This window comes from Sapajus apella, unplaced genomic scaffold (genome assembly GCF_009761245.1).
Source record: "Sapajus apella isolate SASKATOON/1434 unplaced genomic scaffold, GSC_monkey_1.0 scaffold29, whole genome shotgun sequence".
Lineage (NCBI taxonomy): Eukaryota > Metazoa > Chordata > Mammalia > Primates > Cebidae > Sapajus > Sapajus apella.
In genome coordinates, this window is record NW_022436969.1 from 19,079,222 (window position 1) to 19,102,811 (window position 23,590).

Below are 23,590 nucleotides of genomic sequence, written 5' to 3' on the forward strand. Positions count from 1 at the left end.
CGACACTTAAAAAATCTGTTTGCATATTAATGGGACAAAACTCTCTAATTCCTAATACGGTGATTTGCAATCCCTTGTCATCACTGCACTTTTAAGTTGTCTTCAAAGTAGTCTGCAGCTGTTCACCAGGACTTCTAATGCAAGCAAGACATGTCATTAAATATGTAGGCTGTTTAATTATTGAAGACTGCCTCTTTGTTCATTCTGCATCATGTTAACTTAATGTTTTACATTAGAATAAATTCTTTAGGAGACAGCATGTTTTTAGTTGAAAGAATGAATGAAATCAAAAGTAGACTGAAAAATCAAGGGAGAGTTGCTGTTACCTCCAAGGCCCAAGTTTACATTAAACAGATTTCTGCTCCCCTTGTGATTCCGAAGGCATACTCTATGCTTGGCTATCACGCTATTTCTTAGTCTATCAATACTTCCATAGACAGGATTGATGCATATATATGGATTGTTCTGCTTTCTTGGTTGAATATTACTCAGTGCTACTAAAAGTAAATAGCATCACGATCTCTAAGAAAGTTACCTAAAAATAACTATGAGAATGTTGTGCTTAGTGCTAATTGGACAGATTTGACATTTTCATTTATAGATTTGTGGATGGGGACTGGGGTATGATTATTTAAAGAATAGTTCATATCTCATTCATCAGATGAAGACCCCTGACTGTTTTGATAACAACCAAAACCATACCCGTTCCAGGTTTCATTTATTTTTTATTAAAGCAAGATTTCTTCATAAGGCGCATTGCACTTACTCCTTTAATCAGCAGATGTTTAGTGAGTATCTCCTGGGAGTACTCAGGTGTTCCAGACAAGTTATCTCCTCTTAACAGTCTCCCAACTCAGAAGCTGAGAAGCTGAAATACAAGTCTCCAATCCATTTACCTCTAGGTCAACTGCAGCACACCTTCCCTTGAGAGGCTCCGGGGAGACTGCTCACACTCCAATCCCAGCCCCTGCAGTCCCAGCTCCTACAGTCCTTACCAGGTCCTTGAGTACAGGGACAGTGTCCTACGCATCTTATATCCCCTGCACCTGGCACATGCCTGAATATAGAGAGCTCTTAGTAAGTGTTTCATGAACTACTGATGAAGGAGTCACTGTGATCAGATTAGGCATCATAGCGGATGTAATTTCAGTAAGACTTAACCAGTGAGTAAGTGGGGATGCAGGAGAGAAGACATTCCACTCAAGGAAGCCACATACATGAAAAAGGCTGTAAAATAATGAAAAAGCTGGATTAATGAGTTTGAATTTTATTTTAAGAGAGAAGAGTCAATACTGAGGGCCACTTTATTCTCTTAGTCAATAGATCTTATTGAGTGCTTATCATGCATTAGTTACCTTTCTAGGTGCTAGCAGGAAAACTGTGAACACTTCAAACCAAAACCAAAAAAAACCTCTGACCCAGTGGAGATGCTGTTTTAATTAGGAGAAATGGGCAATAAATTAAAACGTTAATTCTATGTGGTGAATTAGAAAGTCTTATGTACTGCAGAGAAAACTAAAGCTGTAAAGGGGGACTCAGGAGCACCAGACCTGGAGGCACTGATAGCAATTTTGAATCGAGTGTCTGTAGTCACTGCCACTGAGAAGGTAGCAAGTGAGTAAGGAAGACAAGGGGTTGAGCTACATAGATACCTGGAAGACGGGCTTCTGGGCTGAGAAATGGCCCAAGCAAAGGCCTTGTGGAACTTGCCTGGCGAATTTGAAGAAAAGGAAGCAGGCGAGCATTGGCATGGCATAAATGGGCCTGGGGAGTTGCTGGTGATATGGGGGAGAGGTCATGGACCAGGTCAGGTACACAGTTGTAAAGACTTTGGCTTTTTCTGTGAGTGAGAATGGCAGTCGTTAGAGGGATCTGAGCAAAGGCATGACATGATCTGGCTGCTAGGAGGGAAATGAACCGCAGGTGGGCAGGAGAGGAAGCAGAGAAGCCTGTTTTGTGGCTATGGGAGTCAGAGGTGGCAGTGGAGGTGAGAAATGGAGAGACCATTGAGCTACATTGAAGGTAGAGCCAGTAGGATTTGCTGGCAGATTGGCTACGGGGTGCAGGAGGGAGAGAGGGGTCAAGGATGCAGAGGAGAAGACGGTGGGTGGAACAGATTTGGGTAGGGTGTAGAGAGGAAATGAGGATGAAATACATTTCAGAATGTCTGCCTCGTTAAATTCCTGGCGCTTGCTACAGTAGCATATCATGGCATTAGCAGTGTTTTAAGTATGGTTTTGAGGATCACTATTGATATAACTGTCTATACCAATATGACAGAATATGTGTTGAACCCTTGGCACATTGCCAATAACATCCCAAACACAAGTGAAATTCTGTTGCAAATTCTTAACCTGTTCACACTTCATAAGAGTAATGCTCATGTTATTTGAGAGGATCCATAAGTTGTTAGTATTTCTTGTTCATCCATCATCTCATAACCAGTTATGATTAAGTTACCCACACCTTTGGTGCAAGCATCAGAACTGTTGTATATGATGTACCTTCACTTTTTAAGAGAAAGTCAATGGTGCTGTATCTGCCAATTTAACTTTCAGGTGATGCAACTGTTGGCATTTGTGTGCACATTCATTTCAGTAAAGTTAGCGTGTGACTTCTCTGCTGTTTATTGATTTTATGTTTATCAAATATTCTCTTTTATTTATTTTTAGGGTTATCATCGACCCAATCATTACATTGCTACCCAAGGTAAGTTTATTCCTACTTTGATGTTTTTCTTTGTTTCTTTTCACTTCCTATCGTTTTATACCCACTTCACCCTCTCTCAGGAAGATACTGCACATTTATTACAGTTCTAGCCATCAACAGGTACACTTTTGTCTTCCCATCAGATGTTCTGGTCATGTAATCGTTTAGTTAGAACTTCATGTTGAGATCATTAGGAGAAATGTGTCCATCAATTCTTTATTGAATTCAATCCGTCTATGTTAGGTGTAAGTCTGACATTTACAAAAGTAGATATATAGATAGCCATTCAATCAATATGCACCAGGTACTTTCTACCCAGGGAACTGTGCTTGTTGCTGCTGGGGAGCCAGGCTGATTCCAGCAAGCACCCCTTTCTCACAGTGGTTGTGTTTAGCGTGTTTAGTATGTATGTATATACAAGTGTACACACATACACTTGTATGTACTTTAGTAGGTACAGTACCAGGTGACAGCTGTGAGAGGCCAGATACAGAAAAAATGTTAGGGAAATTTGGAGCGGGAAGGGGTTGCTTTCAGGTGGGGTGACCCAAAAACAGTTTTGTGGCAGAGGTAAGATTGGGAAAAGGCCTTCTAAATGTGAAAACATCGTGAGCAAAGATCTGGGAACAGGAAATTAGTACTTTCAGGTGGAAAGCAGTTGGTGGGTCACCTTGGCTAAAGGAAACAGAAGAAAGCTAGAGGACATGTTGAGGAAGCTCATGGCAATGGTTTTTGTGTGATTTTCCCAACCTGTGAAATGGGTCATCAGCAAAGAGTGGGGGTCATGAGGGAGCTGAGGTTTTAGCGAAAGAGGCATCCTAAGGGATGAGTCAGTGAGTCAATATGGGATGAACTAAAGAAGGAGTAAGAAGCAGAGAAGACCTAGTTAAGCCTGAATAACACATGTTCTCCCCATTTTATTATTTGATCATTATTTGCAGCAATAGGCTACATCCCAGGAACAGTAGCAGGGAAGTCAAAAAGATGTGACCTGCCAAAGGTTAGGCATGGGTTGGGGTGGGTGGGTGGCTGTACACAGAAAGTCAATGACCAAGGGAATCAAGGATGCCAAGATAACTGGGGTTGGAAAGTCCAGGCTTGGAAGAAGAGCAGTCAGGTGTCCACTGAACCATGAGGAGAGGGAAGGAGCTAGCAGAGTGAGGCTGGGTCCCATTGATGAGTCATAGGTTAGGAGAAGAGGCAGTTGTAGCCAGAGAGCAGAATTCTGACACTTAGATCTGCACAGTGCAGTAGAACGTTCTGCAGAGGTGGAATGTTCTCTGTGCTGTCCAATATCGTAGCGACAAGTCACATGTGGCTCCTGCGTACTTGAAATACAGCTACTACAAATGAGGAACTGAATTTCAAATTGTCATATTGATAGAAATAGCTACATTTGGTTATTTCCTGTGGTAGCATTGGACAGCAAAGCTTTGGGGTGGAAAAGCTCCAGCTATGGCTGAAATGGAACCATTGTGGAAGCTGATCCTGCCCCAAGCCCACAGCTGCCCCAAGAACCTGGGTGACACCACACAGAGTCCACAGTCTCACATTACCACTGGGGTACTCTGCACCCATGTCTAGGTGACCTGCTGGAGCTCCCATTGTCTTTCCTCATCTATGACATGAAGTTGGTAATGGCTCCTTCCAAGGTCACTTTGCTAGCTAGATGCAAAGTCATCTGTAGAGTTTCCAGTGTGAACCTGGAACAAAGCAGGCCCCACTACATAGGGATTGCTGAGGTCTTCAGGAAGGTAGGCTCAGCTTGAGCTTTTACATATGGGACAGGACAAGGACACATGTCAGAGTCTGGTCCTAGACACCTCCTAACCCTTCTGCTTCCAAATGGAATTCATCAGTACCTTTAGAGAAACCTGTTGTTAGGGGTTTGAAGTTCATTCTAGTGGTTTTCAGAATGTTCTAAAGTAAGCATCATAACATCAGGTTTAATGTGTTTTATGATAATTTGAAATGAACAGTTTTTGTAAATTCGTGTGAAAATTTGATTGTAAAAATCTCAAAATACTCCTGAGCTTCTTCTCTCTCCAATAACTTGATTAGCAACCTATGCTTTAATAGACAGAACATTAAATTGTTCTTATTCATATTTTCAATATTGAGGACCTCTCTAGATTAATGTGACTAAACAGACAGCTAAAATAGAGACTGAAACCGCCCAAGTCTATACATGGCCCCTCACCAGGCTTCCTTCCCTTTGTCCATTCTCTCTGCCCCTCTCCCCCTGCAGGAGATTATTCTTTAAAGAGGAATGTCATTAGAGAAGTCACTTTCTGCAGAATTAGTGTGAATGGTATTTAATAGCTCAGTAACCCTCTCTGGCAGCATTCAAGTGTTAATGAGCAAATGTATTTGTAAGCAGATAAGAAATAGCAAATGTAATCAGTTTGCAGTAGACAACCAGTCTGCCCTTAATGGAGAAGGGCATTGATTAATGGTCTGTTTACCAGGTCATGACAGCCTTTCCCTGGACAAGGTGGGCTGCAGATTGGACTTCTCAAACTGGCAGTACTAACATCACTGCTGGTGGTGGTGCAGGGAGAGGAGGGAAAATGAATGAATATTTTCAATCTAGTGTACAGTCAAGACTATACATATCATATTAATAATACGTTCAGATCATGATGTTCAGCTGAGAAAGCTAGAATCTTCTTTCTATTATATACCACAAGCATAATGGATTAATAGCCTTAGATAGCCAGTAATCAAGATCACTGATAATCTGCACTAATTGGCTTGGACAGGTAGAATATGTTCGTGGATCACCTTTGCTGAAAAACAAAAAACATTAGTACCCCCAAAAGGCCAACAAAATGGGTGATGAAGACCAACAGGCAGACACAATCTTTAAATGTCTTCTTGCTCTGTTTTTCCTATTTTGCACTAACATAATTCTTTAAAATATATTCACAGCAGGAACCTATGAAAATGTACAAATGGTCCAATTCGCTGACCACCAATTTTATTTCCAAGAGTTAATAATGCACACATGTTCACCAAGTTCCTTCATTACAAAGGACATATTATAAATTTACCTATTGGGTCTCTTCCCTCCCACCCACCTTCAATTTTATTGATTTTTCCAGCAGTAACTGACTTTGACCTTTGATAATAACAGGTGATGTTTCAGCAAATTGGAAGGCATCACATTCAAGCCAGACCTGTTGCTTTTTTTAGTATTAATATGTTCTTCCATCTCCCCTTGGTTTAATTGTTTTCTGTCTGGCCACTAATATATGATGACCCAGTATTAACTTCATCATGTCTGACTGACCAGACATTAGTACAACAGTAACATTCAAGATTTATGATTTAGAAAACCAGGGGCTCAAAGGAGAGGAAGTCATGTCTGCTACTGCATGTCAGGCAGGGCAGAGTGGAGATTTCAAAAGCAGGCTCAAGTGAAGGGCAGAATAGCGTGCAGGTGGGTAGCATTGCCCAGAAGTGATCATATTTCACAATCAAAATACAACCTTGGAGACTATGTGACCTGCAAGCTGGATAAAGCCACACATGCAAGAACCGACTGGAGAGAACACCTGCTGGCCTCACGGTGCCAGCCATGGGGGCCCTGAATAAGTGTTCTTTTGATTTTGGTTTTGGTTTTGTTTAGAGACATGATCTCACTCTTTGACTCAGACTGGAGTGCAGTAGTGAGATCATAGCTCACTGAAGCATCAAACTCCTGGGCTCACGTAATTCTCCCAACTCAGCCTCCAAAGCAGCTGGGACCACAGTTACATACCACCATGCCTGGCTAATATATTTTATTTTATTCTATTTTATTTTTTGTAGAGTTGGGGTCTCCCCGTGTTGACCAGGCTGGTCTCAAACTTTGTAATCATGGGATTCTCCTACCTTGGCCTCCCAAAGCACTGGAATTACAGGCATGAGCCACTGCTCTCAGCTCCTGCTCAGTTTTAATTTTAAAACTGACTTCAAGATTCAGATAACTCATGGAAAGACCATGCAGGGCTGGTACTGAATAAAGTGCTGTGAGTCTGTTCTAGACATGGCTTGCCCAGCCCTGAGCATCCCTCCTCACTTGTAAGTGAGCATTTTCCAGAGTCATCTGTGCATGGGGTCCCCCAAGAAAGAGGCTCAGACCTGACGTGCTCTTCCCTGTGTACTGCATGCTCACCTTCCACAACCGTATGGTTAATCCAGATCCAGCCCCTGCTGTCTAAGTTATGATGTTTCTCATGACAACACAATAAAAAAATAAATTTTCCATGATACAGTCATGTCTGAAAACACATATTAATTATTATTGTCTTTGATGTTGTAACCTGAGCTATAGATTGTTGAAATGCACACATTACTCTTTTAAGTTTAGGTGCCTTGATGCCCACTTTATCATTTCTTTCTTTCTGAGCTGCTAATTTGACAGGGTTGGCTACCTGATTGGGGTTCTGACCGTAGCCTTCATCTTGCCATATACAGTTTATTTTTGTCTCCATCAGCATTAGCTCTGTACAGCAACCTTGTGGAGTCCAGCACTAGAGAGGATCTCCAGACACCCCATGCCACGTGAGAACAAGGAGACCCTTGTGCCCCCAACCGTGTTTTCCAGAGGATTGCCCAGCCTTGTACATTCAGGGCCAAATGTTCCTCACCTTTGGAAGACAAAAAACTTCTTTCAAAACTAATGAAATATTGAGATCCTTTCCCCAGAAAGAAAATTTCATTTAAGGTTGTTCATGGATTACCCCCGCCCTCCCAATTTTATTCATGAATTATAGTAATTCTGTGGACCTCAGGATGCGAACTTCACTTTGAACATTAAAAGCTATTTTGGGATAAGACAGAAACCGTAGACTTAATTAATCTACTTTTTAAAAAACCATACTTCTTAGAGTTAACAAAATGTCATAGATTGTTTATAACTATGTGAAGTACACTCCTGAAAGCATCAAAATTTTTACTAACTTTAACAAACTATTACTAAAATGTGTACTAGCCTAACCTTATACTAAGAGACCCTAGAGTATTGTTATGTTCGTTAGTATTTTGAACCACGGTCGCTTTGGGTTTTACTGTTCATCTCAGGCTGGGTTTTCTGCCTATGTGTTATTTTGCATTTGTGCCTGAAAAGCTTTTGCCTTTGCTCACTTTTCAACAATTTTAGCAATTATATTAGAAAATTATCTCAATGACCAGAGACTAGAGTAGCAGGTCCCACAGCTGATGTCTATTTTGTAAAAGCAGGATGTAGTAGAAATAACACATGTCCCACAGCCAGGAGGCTGGGGTCCAGATTCCTGTGCTGTCACAGAAAAGGTATTCGAACCTCCTTTGTTTATGTAAGATAGAGCCCTGGTGTTTGGGAAATAGTAATAATAGTCAGGACCTTGTCATGTGCCAGACAGCGTTCTCAGCACTCACACATACAGAGCTCATTTCATGTTTACCACAAACATGGGGGATACATATAGTTTGTTTACCACAAACATTTATAAATGGGGACAATCACATATATCCCCCATGCTATTTCCAGTCTCTTTGTCTCCCTTCCTCTCATTTATAAATGTCTCCCTTCCTCTCATTATAAAAGAGACTGGAAATAACATGCTCCAACTCACACATCTAAAAGTGCAAATGCCAGATTCAAGTGCAGCCGTTGAACTCCAGCATCAAAGCTCCTCCCTACCTCACTATAGTGCCACCCATGGTTGAGTATGTATCAATGCTTAGAGCAATTCCTGGCATGGAGCAAATGCCATGTATGTGTGACCTGTTACTGTTTGTGAGAAACAGCACAGCATAGCTTAATGATTAGGAACACGGACTCCGGAACTACATTGTCTGAACTCAACCCCCAACCCTGTTTCCTCCATTGGTAACTTGTGTGACTTTGGACAAGTTACTTTACTTCTCTGCGCTCATCATAAATGAAGATGAAAATAGTCTACCTTGTAGGGTTACTGTAAAGTTTAAATAAGATAATATTTCTAAATCACTTAAGGCACTTTCTTTTTTGGAGGGGGTTACTTTTTATTTTTTAACTTTTAGGTTCAGGGGTACATGTGTACTTTTGTTATCTAGGTAAATTGCATGTCATGAGGGTTTGGTGTACAGATTATTTTGTCACCCACATAATAAACATAGTACCCGATAGGTACTTTTTTAATCCTTTCCTTCCTCCCCCACTCCACCCTCAAGTAGGCCCCAGTGTCTGTTGCTGCCTTCTTTGTGCCCATGGGTTCTCAATGTTTAACTCTCTCTAATAAGTGAGAACATACAGTATTTTATTTTCTGTTCCTGTGATTTTTTGCTTAGGAAATGGCCTTCAGCTTTACCAAATTGCTGCAAAGGACATGATCTCATTCTTTTTTATGGCTGCATAGTACTCCATGATGTATGTGTTCTACATTTTCTTTATTCAGTCTACTGCTGATGGGCATTTTGGTTGATTACAGGTGTTTGCCAATATGAATAATGCTATGATGAACACACATATGTATGTATCTGAATCACATATGAATCATGTAGAATGATTTATTTTCCTTTGAGTATGCAGCCAATAATAGGATTGCTGGATCAAATGGTACTTCTGTTGTAAGTTCTTTGGGAAATTCCCACACTGCTTTCCGCAATGACTGAACTAATGTATGTTCCCACAAGCACTCTATAAGCAGCCCGTCTTCTCCACGACCTCCCTAGCATCTCTTATTTTTTCTTTTTAATAATAGCCATTGTGCTTGTTGTGAGATGGTATCTCATTGCAGTTTTACTGTGCATTTCTCTAACGATTAATGATGTTGGGCATTTTCCATATACTTGCTGGCCACATGGTGCCTTCTTTTCAAGTATGTCTGCTCCTGTCCTTTGCCCACTTTTTAATGGGGTTATTTGGTTATTGCTTATTCATTTGCTTAACTTTCTTATAGACTCTGGATATTAGACCTTTGTTGAACTCATAGTTTGAAAATATTTTCTCCCATTCTGTAGGTTTGTCTGTTTACTCTCTTGATAGTTTTTCTTGTTGTGCAGAAGCTCTTTAATTAGGTCTTATTTGTCAATTTTTGTATTTGTTGCAATTGCTTTTGGCATCTGAGGAGGTGAAAGATCTCTACAATGAGAACTACAAAAGACTGCTCAAGAAACCAGAGATGATACAAACAGTAAAAAAATAGTTCAGGCTCATGGAGAGGAAGAAGCAATATTGTTTAAATGACCATACTGCTCAAAGCAGTTTACAGATTTAATGCTATTCCTATCAAACTACCGATGACATTCTTCACAGAATTAGAAAAACCTGTTTTAAAATTTGTATGGAACCATAAAAGAGCCCAAATAGCCAAGGCAATCCTAAGCAAAATGAACAAAGCTGGAGGCTTCACTTTATGTGACTTGAAACCGTACTTACAGTAACCAAAACAGCATGGAGCTGATACAAAAGCATACACATAAACCAATGGAACAGAGTGGAGAGCCCAGAAATAAGGCCATACCCCTATAACCATCTGATCTTTGACAAAGTTGACAAAAACAAGCAATGGGGAAAGGACTCCCTATTCAATAAACGGTGCTGGGATAACTGGTTAGCCATATGCAGAAGAGTGAAACTGGACCCCTTCCTTATACCATATACAAAAATCAACTCAAGACGGATTAAAGAATTAAATGTGAAACCTCAAACTATAAAAATCCTGGAAGATAACCTAGGAAATAGCATTTTGGTAGGCTCCAGCAAAGGCATTTTCTTTTTAATACCTAGTAAGTACCTATTTACAAAATAATGTCCTTCTTTGCTGACCTTGAGAATATACTCAGACAAAATAGCGTAGGTCTTACTAATTGCATATGTTCACATTTCAAAATTTAAATAGTCTTATGTAAACCCCTAAAAAGCTAGTGACATGAACTTTTCATTTCTCCCATGTGAATGAACTTAAACTGTACATAGTTAAGAAGCCTTGGAGCAATTCATAGAGATTGTGACCTGTGGGGAATTGGCCATCCAGATAGGCCTCTATCACATGCCACTGACCTTATCACCACCATCACTGTTTTCCTTTTATGCTGAGGATCCAGATGCCCGGTGTCATCTTTGAGGATGCCAGGTCACATTGACAAAAGACCACAGGAACTGATATAGAAAACCAGATACCACCCTCCCCTCCACTCCCCTCCCTCCTCCCTCCCTCCCTTCCTTCCTTTCCTCTCTTTCTCTCCCTGTTTCCTTTTTCTTGCTGATTTTACCCAAAGGGCTAGCATTCTTATCGCTCTTTTTTCAGGTTTAATCCTTATTTTAATAAAGTTTTCAAGCAAAAAAAAAAGAAAGAAAACCAGATACCAGATCATCATTTACAATGAAAACTGTAACCGTCCATCAGACAGAACTGCCCAAGATCAGGCAGGGGCATTCTGTGTGAAGAGGAAGATGTGTAGGCAGAAGATCACTTCATCCTGACCAGGGCATCAGAAGAAGGGGTTGCAGAGTTTATTCATTATTCAATAAGTATGCACCACCTGTCTGGTAGTGAGTTGGCATAAAGCATAAGCTCAGTAAGAATACAAGAATGAGTGAGTGAATAAATGAATGGATTGGGGGTTACTGTTTGCCACACACAACTTAGACAGTAGAATATTTCAGCCAGGTAGAAAGGATGGCTCATGTTGACCTGGCAAAGCATCTACTTCCTGGGGCAGATTTTGGCATCATTATCTCCAACATCTCTATTTCCGTTTCATGTTAAGGACTGGTCAGTTCCTATTCTTTGGATTTCTTTTTATATGTCAGTAAATCAAATCCTATCTTTAGAGACAGTCTGTCTAGTTAAACTAACTTCACTTTCGTCTACCCTGACCCTGTTTGTGCAACCCCCAACCCATACATATAATCAGTTTTGTCTGTAGTTATAATTTGTGCATAATTTGAAAAAGAGAAGGCTAAAAAGTTCTCTCCAGATACTTTCAGCTAGGAACAAACTTTTATGTGAAAATAATAAAAATGTGGAAGTGAAGGTTTATGTGGAAATACTTACAGAGCCTCAAACACTGCACAAGTTAAAACTTAGCTGTAGTGACTTCATTCTGCTTGCTGTCAGTCTGCTTTTCATCTACATTTCTTCCACATACTTCTGGTATATTTTTAATAAAGATTTTTCAAAAAGACAAATATGGTTTATATTTTCCCAGCTCAAAATTCCCTTCAGGCCTCTGAAGCAATAAATAATAGTGCTTTGAATGCTGCACTTACTTTTCCTGGGCAAACCATTCTTGTGGTGGAGGGTTCACAGAGCGTCGGTGTAACTTCTGCACACTCTGTAAAGAAGCTTTTGTCTCGTGCATTCTGTCCTCCAGATGGAGATGAGCACTTGAAATTATTTCTCAGTAGAATTGAAAGAACTTTTTTTTTAATCAAAAGCTCAGCCTTCAGTAAACAACTTTTGTTTTTATTCTTCCAAGCACCAGTGAGGCTTGCACTTCAAGTGCAAATTCTGTTAGCTAACACTGTGCTTCCTGGCAAAGTTGTTCCTGCATTTTCAGTGAGTTATAGGTTATGTTTTGGATTCACTTGTTACATCTTATTTGCTACTAATTTTAAAGTATTACCTAGTGAAGTGGAGTATTCTCTGGTTTCCAAATTTAAATAGGGAAGCTTTGAGAAAATGTGATTTATATACAAGCAAAAAGTGAACCCCTCATGAAAGTCACTGTCATAAGTATTCCAGCTAACCAAGGCCAAGTTTATACAGAACCTGCCTGCATTTTACCAACCATCTGTGGTTTTCCAAGAGAGAATGACAACTGTAATTAACAGCTTATCCAGAAACTTCCTTTTAAACAATAGTTTATCTTCACTAGATTAATTTCAAAAGATAGTGGCCAATTAGCCAAAAGGTCACTTTCATAGACATTTCTCATCCCTGTGCTATAAGTAAACTTGCTCATTAGCAATGAAAACATTTAAAGAAAGCGTTAAAATTAAAAGATGGAGTCAAAAATAGAGCATATTAGGTAACATCCACCTGTGTTGTTATAGATGCTATAAGGAAAATGTGTCCCTCTAATAATAGAACCTAACTTAATACAGAATAATTTGAAAATAAATGATGTCCTTAAGCAGGCATCCAGATATAGGGTGTCTTAAAACAAGTGCTTTTTAAACCTTCAAGAAGAATTTAGAGTTATTCCTCATTTGAAGTAGAAAATTTATAGAATCTTTTAGAGCTGTTAAAAACTTTAAGAAGCTCACAGTCCAGTTTCCTTGTTTTGTAATTAAAACAGTTGACACTTAAAGCAGAACTATATTTAAGAGACATTTATCCACATAAGTTCGAGTGAGTCATATATGCAAAAGTATTTGCAAACTGCATGGACTAAGGTTGATATTTTAATAGAGCGTGTTCAAAGTTTGACCTAGGAGAAACCTTATATGTTCAGACAGACCTATTCCCTTATGGGTCTTTTATTCCAGCAGGAGGAAAAAATGTGAGGTTACATCTTTGTACCAGGTTCAGCCCTTTAAAGATCTGAAATTAATACCCATGTACTTTTCAAAGTACTGGCTTCCCCAGGCCTCCAGCACCATGAGCCCTGCAAAGCAAAGCTACTCCTTTATAGCCTGGTTCATTCAAAATTGAACAAAGGTTTCTGTGTACCTGCCACTTGCCAGGATCAGCATAGGATCAGGAATATAGCAGTGACCTTAGAATTACACAGTGTGGAGGTATGAGTAAATGACATTCAACTCTTACTGATTTGTGATTTTAATGCACCTACAGATTTGGGGACTCCTTTTTGATTTTTAATTCTTCAGATTTTTTTCAAGAGACGTGGTCTCACTTTGTCACCCAGGCAAGAATATAGTGTCATGATCATAGCTCACTGCAGCCTCCAACTCTGGGGCTCATGGGATCCTCCTGCCTCAGCCTCCTGAGTAGCTAGTACTACCAGCATAAGCAACCATGCCTGGCTAATATTTATTTTATTGTTTGTAGAGACAGGGTCTTGCTATGTTGCTCAGGCTGGTTTCAAACTCTTGGCCTCAAGCAGTCACCTTGGTGTCCCAGATTGCTAGGATTATGGGCATGAGACGTTCTGCCTGGCCTGGGAACTTCTTTAAGCTGTTTCTCTCCTCCGCTCCTACCCCATTTTGCAGATGAAAAAATAAGACCCAGTGCAGACCTAAAACCACTTTTCCAGAATCTGGGCACCAGGTTTCTTTTTCACTCATTGGCATAGTTTAGGACAAGATTTTCAAGGCAGCAAACAGTTTAGAAAGTTTCTGACTATAACCAGTAACTTTTGTTTCTTGCCTTCTCACTCCAAAGGAAGCTGCTGGAAATTTCTTGATGCAACACCCTTCACTGCCATGGAAAATTTGAGACTCCTGCACTGAGCTATGTCTAGGGAGCCAATTTATCTCTTATTTCATTCATTTATTAGATTTATTCTCTTTTTTCTTAAATAAAAGAGGATTCCACTTGTGTACTGAGAAGAGTTTAATTAAGGAAGATAGAGTCTAATGAAAGCTTTTATTTCTCCGGCAGTAGCCCCTAAAGCAAATGAACATAGGCTTTTCCCTTCACTTTACTTCTCCCTGACAGAAGGCAGCCATATCCTCTGGGTCACCAAACCCCTGCATTCTGAAGGCTGCCATTCGTTTTTTTCTCTCCTTGATTGCCTTCTCTTTTTTCCCCTCTTTACAGCACACATGAGTACCCAAGCTCAGTTTCTGAGCGTTCTCTTTGGAGACCAACACTGATGAATGCTCTGTACCTCTGCCAGCAGGATGCCCCTGTGCTGTGGACATCTATCATGTTCCTTCCTTCCGAGGACATAGCACCTTCTCCTGTGCCTCTTTTCAGCTCCCCATGCACACTGCCATTCAGCCTGTCTCAGGCATCAGGGACTGAAGGTCCTCTGGAAGCAGTCTCTCTATCTCTGCATTGTAGAGCATATTGTTGCCACACACCACCTACTCCCATTTTATTTTCTACATTAGAGATCCTGTTTGGATCCCTAAACTGTATCCCATCACTCAAGTCTGATGTGTCTGCCTTTCTCAACCTGTTTTCCATATTAAGAATAACAGAAACCTTTGCATTCCCTTTCACGGTGGTACCACTGCAACCTGAAAAAGTTTACATAACTGCTAGAGAGGTCCCATTCTGGAAGATGACTGAATATAGTCAAAAAGAACAAAATTCAGATAATGGTTTCTTTAGGTAGGTGGAGTTTCCAGAAATGCTTTGGAACATTTCAATTCCAAAAGCATGTCATGCTAGGCTACAAAACACCCCATTATTGGTTTTACCTGTAGATATTTCTTTGCTTTATGCAATGTAGTCACAATCAGATCTCTTCAACTTGGCCTTAAAATTTCTTCCATATGCAACCATGTTTTATGTCAGTAATTAGGCCAGGACTCTCCACTCCCCACTGAAGGACAATAGGCAGAATGGTTAATGAAAGCACGGACTCTAGAGTCGCACAGCCTAGGATCAGATACTAGTTCTCCAAGCAACTTGTCAATAAATATTAGCTACAGTTACTATTTATTATCATTATCATTCTGTATGTTCCAAAAGACACATCTCTCAATAGCAGAGAGGCAGTTCAGGTTTTAACCGTCGTGTAGTGTATACTCCTATGGTTTTCATAAAAGCTGATACATCCTACACCTGTTAACGCTTCCTTCCAGAAGGATGTATCAAATGGAGCTACTTAAGTATGCACCAACATCCTGTACTCCCTCCAGAGTACAAAGTGTGCCATCATGGTTCACTGTTAAACCGAAGTCAAACAAAGGTTGGAAAGACAACAGCTGTATCATAAGCTGGAAAAGCATATTTCCCTTCTGTTTTTGAAGTCTTGCAGAAACTGAGCAGGAGCAGCTCTGATAGCAGTGTCAGCTCCTCATCTTGGTGTTCTGAAGGCTTCCCTGGTGCACACTTAAAGTCAGATAATATGTGAGTGAAAACAGCTTAATTCCAAAACTCAGACAAGTTTCTTCCTAACAGGCTTCATTGAAAGCAGTTCCTGAGATAAGAATTATACAGGAATATTTTAGCAAAGAGCTTTGGAAGACTCAGAAGCCTCTGGAGATCAAGATAGGATTGAGACATGATCTTCGGGGAAGGAGAATAATAATGGCAGAGAAGCAGAAGGCAGCGGGGAATTAGAGGGAGACCAAGGGAGAGGTGTGGGCTCTTGGCCTTTTCCTACAACCTGTGTGTGTTGGATGGGGCTGGCTATGCAGCTTCCATCTTTTGTTTGGCTAGAGGTTGACCAGCTGCCTAAAAATGCCAGTCATGCTCTATATATTAAGGAGGTGGCAGATAGAGTGGGTTGAACTGAAGGAAATCTCCAGGCCACTTGTGAAAGCAGCCTCATATAGAGAAATGCATCTGCAGTTGAGTACTGATGTCAGTTTAGGAAAAAGACCACAGAGTTCTGTGTGAATTATTGTTCTTTTTAGGGTAATACTACCATATGGTAGTTATATGCTTTTTTTTAAAAAAAAAAGGATTAACCCAGTAAAATATTTACATGCCGGCAACAAAGCATAAACATTACACTAGTGAGTAGTCATGACTAGTGAGCAGTCATGCTCTTGGCTTCAGGTACTTGCAGGTGGCTCCCCACCCTGACCCATACCCAAAATCTCACTCACTGCTCACATAGGGAAAGCAAAATGGACATTAAGAATTTTCACCAAGAATTTATTAGCAAGTTTCCAAAACAAATTTTCTAGCAGCGTGATCAGCCCAGTCTTATTCTGCTTCTGTTTTACAAATAGGGTGTATTCTTTAACTTTTCTTAATTTTTAGGATAATTTGTGTCACTTTGAAGTTTGTGTGCCAGTGTTTTATAGATGAGAGTTTGTTGCTGTTGTTGTTTTACAAAACCCATGATTGTGATTTAAGTCATCATGCGGTATATGTGGTATGGAAGCAACCATGGGTGTTTTTTAAATGACTTTTTAAAAAATTTTTATTTAAAATTATGTTAGCACATATATCTAAATGGTTAGAAATATTTATTTTCTATTTGATGATTTCTATTGTTTCTTTTAAGCGGTAATTTTCTTGGGATACTCTTAGCAGCCCAGGAAAATGAGCAAATCGCGTCATTTGCACCCACCCATCTCATGTATGTATGTACATCAGAAATTATCTCTTTTAAGGTTTTAAGGATGATCTTGTGGATTTTTATTTTAAAATGCTTCAAGTTAACTTTAAAATGTTTTTAAGAAAAAAGAAAACCTCTTTAAAATATGACAAAATGAGGTCTCAAAGCCACTAAGATTTCATTCATTTTCTTATTTAAAGATCTTGGAATTCTGGATAGAGGAAAGGAAGAAAATGCTTAGAACACTTGAGTCATTTTGTTTTCAACTTACTTTTCTCAAAAAAATACTTCTTTATCTATTTTTGCTATAACTGGAGACATAAAAGTAATGTGGAAATACATAAACTTTATCCTAGTAAAAATAAATGCAGGAAAACCAAAATAAAAACCATGAAGGTGTGCAAAACTTAGAATAAAGGAATTATAATAGTAACAAATCAAGGTGTGATAAACTCATATTAGAACTAAGTTCTAGACAACAATAATTTGGAAAATGAGAAGGTAAAGATGAAATTAAAACATAGTAAGTTCCTTGTGTTTCTTAGGAAGAAAATAATTATTGATTGAATTTACCTTTATTAAGACATATTAAGTATCTAATATGTAATTACCCTTTATGTGTTTTTAAACATTTTGTAATCATTTTAATTGAATAAATGATTAAAAGATTATTAACCAGAAAAGAGATGATGGTTGAAGGGTTATAGCATATTATAGACAGAGGTTTCCTAGACTATTTTAGTGTTTATTTACAGCCTGTCTGTTAATGTTTGGTTTATGCCTATTTTCTCTTAATTAAATTGGACATAACTTTTTGGTGTCCAATCAGGATTTTATATGTTCTAGAAATACATCCAGAAGCAAACATTTCATGAAACTAATTATGTAGAGAAAGCCATAAATAGTCACATAGTTTATATTGTCACATCTTCTTATTTCAATCTGAAAGGAGAATTTTGGAGAATGGGATGAGTGAAATGTAAACATCAATATGGGGGTTATGTGTTGAGGAATAGGCTAACCATGGATACAGAAGAAAGTGTATGCCTGATTTTATGTATAAGAAGAGCACACACCTGCAAGTCAATTTAGAAGAAATTGGGCAAATGGCAAGTACCTGCCAACCAGATAGGGCCAGGTAAAGGGAAAAGACTTATCACAGGAAAACCTACTCCAGTTGAGAAGAAGAGATGTGTCACTGTGTCGCACCACTGGAATTTATTAACTGAAAACACTATTTAACATTTGTTATTTAAGTCATCACTTTCAACACTACTTATACAAAGGTATATTTTATTATAGCTTTTCTCTTCTTTTACTGTCACAAAATTAAAATTCCAGTGGACCAGTGAACATTTCTAACCCTGTAATTCTAGACATAAAGAGTGTTTCACGTGAAAGTCATCCTTAGAAAATGCTGTTTTAACAGGCCAGTTATATTTTTTATTTTAGGTCAAATAAAGTATTCCCCAGTTTTCCCCATCGTAGAACAATTCTTAGTGTGTTTGCTTGTAATTCATTAGCTGATTTCTATTGTTTCTTTTAAATGGTAATTTTCTTGGGATACTCTTAGCAGTTCAGGAAAATGAGCAAATCACATCCCTTGCCCCCACCCATCTCAGCTTTGCTTTTCCTTTTCTGCAGCCGAAACAAAAAATTATTGATAAAAATTCCATGATTTTAACATAAGTAGCCTCAGGAGAGAACAAATACAACTATTGAATAAGTGATATTAAGGATTATTAATGCCGAAGCCAAGTATTTTCTGTGTCACTGTTACCACTTCTGTGACACACGAGGCAGATTCAGTCTGTAAAGCATGGTGGCATATTTTACCATTTACATCTCACTACTGTAAAAAGGAAAAGCTACTCAATGTAAAATTATAATCTTAAGTGTTATGGAAACATTGTATCAAAAAACCACATAAAGCTTTATAATAAAAACTTAGAAAACCACTGAAGGGACACCTAGTTCTCTAAATGTTGAGTAACTGATTATTAGTTGAGTAACTAATTAAACGTTGAGTAACTGATTATTAGTTGAGTAACTAATCTATTATAGATTATTGCCAACGACAACAGGAGCAATCATGGATCAAATATTTAGGACCACTTTTATTCATGTAGCAAGAGCTTTAAAATAAATGCCTGACTCTCAGGCTCATCATCTTCCACCTTCAAGTCCTACCTTCAGCCATCTTCATTGCTGATGGAGCTGGCTGCTGAGGGGGCAGCCCAGGTTTCCTGCAGTTGCTTTGCCTTAAGGTCCCTACCCTTCCCTTTGCACTTCTGCCATTTGGTGTGTACCCCTACCACACACTCCCTCCTTCAGGTCCCAGGACCACACTAGAAACAAACATTCCAGTGACGCGCTGGAACAGGGGCCCTGGTCTTGGGCATTTCAGTTCATTCTGCAGTCAGAACAGTGTTGCTCAGCTGACCTGGATTGGAATCCCAGCTTTGCCACATAGTGACTGTGCAGCTCTGTTATATGTAAATTTTTAATGCTGCAAAGAAAAAATCAGTACTGGGGCAAAGGATCTCTCAGCAAAGCAATTCTTTCTTACTTCCTGCAGAAGGGGTACCCTCGTTAGCAATCTTGCCATGAGAGTACAACGAACAAAAGAAAGCAGAAAGCTGACATATTTCTCTCTTATGCCTTTGGGGTCGTCCTTACTGCTGTGTCTGATCTCGATTGGCTGGAGCCTGACCTCACAATCTAAACTAAAACCCGATTGACTAACAGCTTAAAACTTTTCTAAACAGGTAAAAGCAATGGAGAACAAAAAGGGAGTCCAAATGAGGAAGGGACGTAGGCTACGAGCTGGGACATGCCTGTGAGTACGTCCAGCACAGATCACCTTAGGTACAAGGACATAGAATGAACCACGTGCCTGTAAGCATGTCTAACAGCTACATAGGATAGGGCTTAACAAAGAGCCACCAGCAAAAAGGAAGAAGGCTTTGAAAAAAGGCAGGTAGATCATGAGGTCAAGAGATGGAGACCATCCTGGCCAACATGGAGAAACCTCGTCTCTACTAAAATACAAAAATTAGCTGAGCGTGGTGGTGCATGCCTGTAGTCCCAGCTACTCAGGAGGCTGAGGCAGGAGAAATACTTGAACCCAGGGGGCAGAGGTTGCAGTGAGCCGAGATTGCGCCACTGCACTCCAGCCTGGCGCCTGGCAACAGAGCAAGATTCTGTCTCAAAAAAAAAAAAAAAAAACCCAAAACTATTATTTCTAACACTTACGATTTTTCTTAAACAAGAAAGGAAACTTTGAAGAGGAAACTTTCTACTTCCCACAAGCTCTAACAAAGGCACTTCGTCTGCTAAGCCTGTTTCTTGTGCTGGAGTAGGGCACCTGCCTCACACCACTGTGGTGGGGAATAATGAGATCCTGCATATAAAGAGCAGCATCCAGCATCTGCCTGTGGGGGTGTCTAGTTGTATCTATTTATTTGTCCAAAACACCCTTGTCCTGGGTTCCCTTCATTCCAGCCGAGAAGCTTTGGCTTCTTTTATTGCTGACAGAGCCTTAGGGATGGCAAGAATCCCCCATGATTTTAACACTGTCTTCCTAGTACAGTCCAGTCTTCCCTGGTCGGAATCAAGAGGTCAGCCTATCCACCAATTCCCTGGTTCCTGAGCCCACCTGAGCCTCATTGCCACACTGGGGAGCCTTGGAGCCCATGCTGGCCACGCCAGTCACAGAAGGCCAGCTTAGTGCCTGCCCCTTGCCCTGCGAGAGCTCCGACCTTCCTGTCCCAGGCTCTCCCTGTGCTGAACCGTCACCTACAGCCACATTGCTGCTGTCCTTTGGATTCCCAACCCATCACCACCTGGACATTTCTGCTGCAGATCTCCACCAGCCTTTTGGATGCCCAGAGATCTGTTCTTGCCATGATAATTGTAAAATTATAATATGTTTAAATTTTCCCTCTCCTTAATAATACAGGCCATGATCTTTTTGTTCACTGTTCTTTACTGTTCACATTCAACATATTCTGTTTCTTAGGAGTTGTTTTGTTCAATGGAAAGAGTAGACCCTCCTGCTCTGGACACTGGTATCTCTCTGGAATATGCAAGAGAGCTCAGCGGGAGCCTTTGGACTTGGCTGTGGATAGCTGGGCTCAGTTTACCATTTCTCTCAGCCCACTGCTCCCGGCTCTCCTAGTCCCACTTCCTTCATTATTACCTGTTGACACCTGGTCACACCTAAGGCTGAGCCCACACCTGATGAAACCTTCTTGCAGTACAGGTGCCCCCTGCTCCCCAGAGTCTGTTAAGACAACCAGACACTTCTTCCTCTGCGTTTTTCCTCTGACTTGCTCAAGCTTTGATTCTAAAACTGGAAATTTCCTTGTCATGTTTTTTAGTATCTGTCATCATCGTCTTCGGTTCCTAAAATCTGAACTTGCAAATCTTATCAAAATTTTACATTTCCTACAAGATGGCTTCATGGGAGTCCCCTTCTCCTCCCAGGTGGCAACAAGTGGCTCCTGCCATCCTCACTCTCCCCTCTCCCCACTTCAGAGTCACACCCCATCCTTTGAGACCCATGGCAAGTGCCTGACTTCAACAGCGCTAGTCCTGCTGCTGCCTCGCCAATCAGACCTAAGCTCTTCCTGACTTTGAGGGCACAGGCATCCTCATCCATCACTTACTGACCCTGGCCTTCAGACTTTTCTTCCTGTGTATCCCCAAAAGAGGTTTGAAGAAATTATGCACCCGCTCTATACATTTTAGCTTGATACCTAAAATTTTAATCACATGTTTATGTAACGGTATTTATTAGTAAGAGACAATATGATGTAATTTGAATAAATATTTTATGATACGTGACATTTTTAAACTGCCTTACAGATTCAAGCATATCAAACCTGAAAGAAAACTCATGAAACTTTCGCTTACGGGTTTCGTTCAAGAAAATTTGGCACTCCTCAAAAGCATTCTGATTCTATTTAAAAGAATATATATGGCCAGACTGGCAGCTGATGCCTGTAATCCCAGCACTTTGGGAGGCTGAGATGGGTGAATCATTTGAGGTTAGGAGTTGGAGACCAGCCTGGCCAACATGGTGAAACCTTGTCTCTACTAAAAATACGAAAGTTAGCCAGGCGTGGTGGTGCATGCCTGTAGTCCCAGCTACTCGTGAGGCTGAGGCAGGAGAATCACTTGAACCTGGAAGCCAGAGGTTTGCAATGACCCATGATTGCGCCACTGCACTCCAGCCTGGGTGACAGAGAGAGACTCTGTCTCATAAAAAGAAATTTTAAAAAGTAATAAATATTACCAACCTCAACTGCTTCAGAACATCTTAACATAAGCCAAAATACTAAGTTTTACTCCTAACAGGATGTTTCAAGCAGGGAAGTGAGTTTCTGGAGCCAGTATTCCAGCCCAAACCTATAGGTTTTTACACCTGGGCAGTGCCCCATGGTCATATTTGACATAGGTGTTTTTTTCAAGTATATGAAAGACTTGTGAGGCTGGGCACTGTGGCTCATGTCTGTAATCACAGCACTTTGAGAAGACAAGAAGGGCAGATTGCTTGAATCTAGGAGTTCAAAACCAGCCTGGGCAACATAGTGAGACCCCCATCTCTACCAAAAATACAAAAATTAGCTGGGCATAGTGCCTGTAGTCCAAGCTACTCAGGAGGCTGAGGTGGGAGGATCGCTTCAACCTAGGAGGTCAGGGCTACAGTGAGCCGTGATCATACCATTGTACTCCAGCCTGGGCAACAGAGCTAGACTCTGTCTCAAAAAATAAAATGAATGAAATAAAATTTAAAAAAAAAGAACCAACGAAAGAAACACTATTGCATATGGAAGCTGGAGGCTCCTGCCTAGGGAATAAGTTTTGGCAGAGTCCTTATAGATACTAAGTATCTGGAACTACTCATATATGCCTTGGATCATCTTTTTCTATCTCCAAGGGTATACGTAGCTCAGTTTGAAGAGTTTTTTAAATTTTTTTGAGACAGGTTCCCACTGTGTTGCACAGGCTGGTCTCAAACTCCTGGGCTCAAGCAGTCCTCCCGTCTCAGCCTCTGAGTAGCTGGGATTACATCAGTTCGAGGTTTAAATGTCTCAGGATGATTGCCTTACTGCACTTTACATGTGAGTGTAGGCTGTTCTTGCCTTATCTCTGCCTTAGAAAATTTCAAGCTTCTGGGTGATGGAGACCATGCGTATATTACTCACCTTTACATCCCTACCATTCCTCACAGAATGCCTGGCATTTAACACTAGGCTGAGTGCTTAACTGCTGCGTGCAGGGGTGGCCACTCACACCCACTGGGGCCAGGACAGTGGTATCAGTGAGCAAAGCTAGCTAGGCATGAGGCCACATTTCAATAAAAAACATTACCCATTAACAAGCGATGAGAAACAAGCGATGAAAAGCATAAATGAAAGACATTCAAAGATGGGCTTTATTGCATGAGTTCTCTAGTGCACAGAAAGTGAGAGATACTAAAAATTATTATTTCAACAATGTGTAATATTCAAGTGATGGGTGCCCTAAAAGCCCACGCTTCACCATGATGTTTAGAGTTAGTTGTGGTGCCAGTGTGTTTTCCATGAACAACAACTAACTTTAAACATCATGAAGAAACAGGGAGCCTCGACTTGGGTCTTGGAAAAGTGGCTGGAGGAAGCGACTTTCGGACTGCTAAGCTGAAACCAGCAAGGAGATAAGCACGCTTTAACTGACACATCGGCAGAGGGAGTTCTCGTGGGAGGACGCTGCGGAGGAGTACGGGGGAGAT

General features: G+C 40.4%; 1 protein-coding gene across 16 annotated transcripts in view; it reads left to right on the top strand.

The window, feature by feature from the left end:
• The window catches only part of PTPRM (protein tyrosine phosphatase receptor type M), an 816,519-nt gene that overhangs the window by 721,186 nt on the left and 71,743 nt on the right, over window positions 1-23,590 (top strand). For all 16 annotated transcript variants that reach the window (XM_032293498.1, XM_032293499.1, XM_032293487.1 and 13 more), the window contains one exon: window positions 2,673-2,709. In XM_032293498.1, coding sequence (XP_032149389.1) covers window positions 2,673-2,709 — 37 coding nt within the window. The remainder of the gene's footprint in view (window positions 1-2,672; window positions 2,710-23,590) is intronic.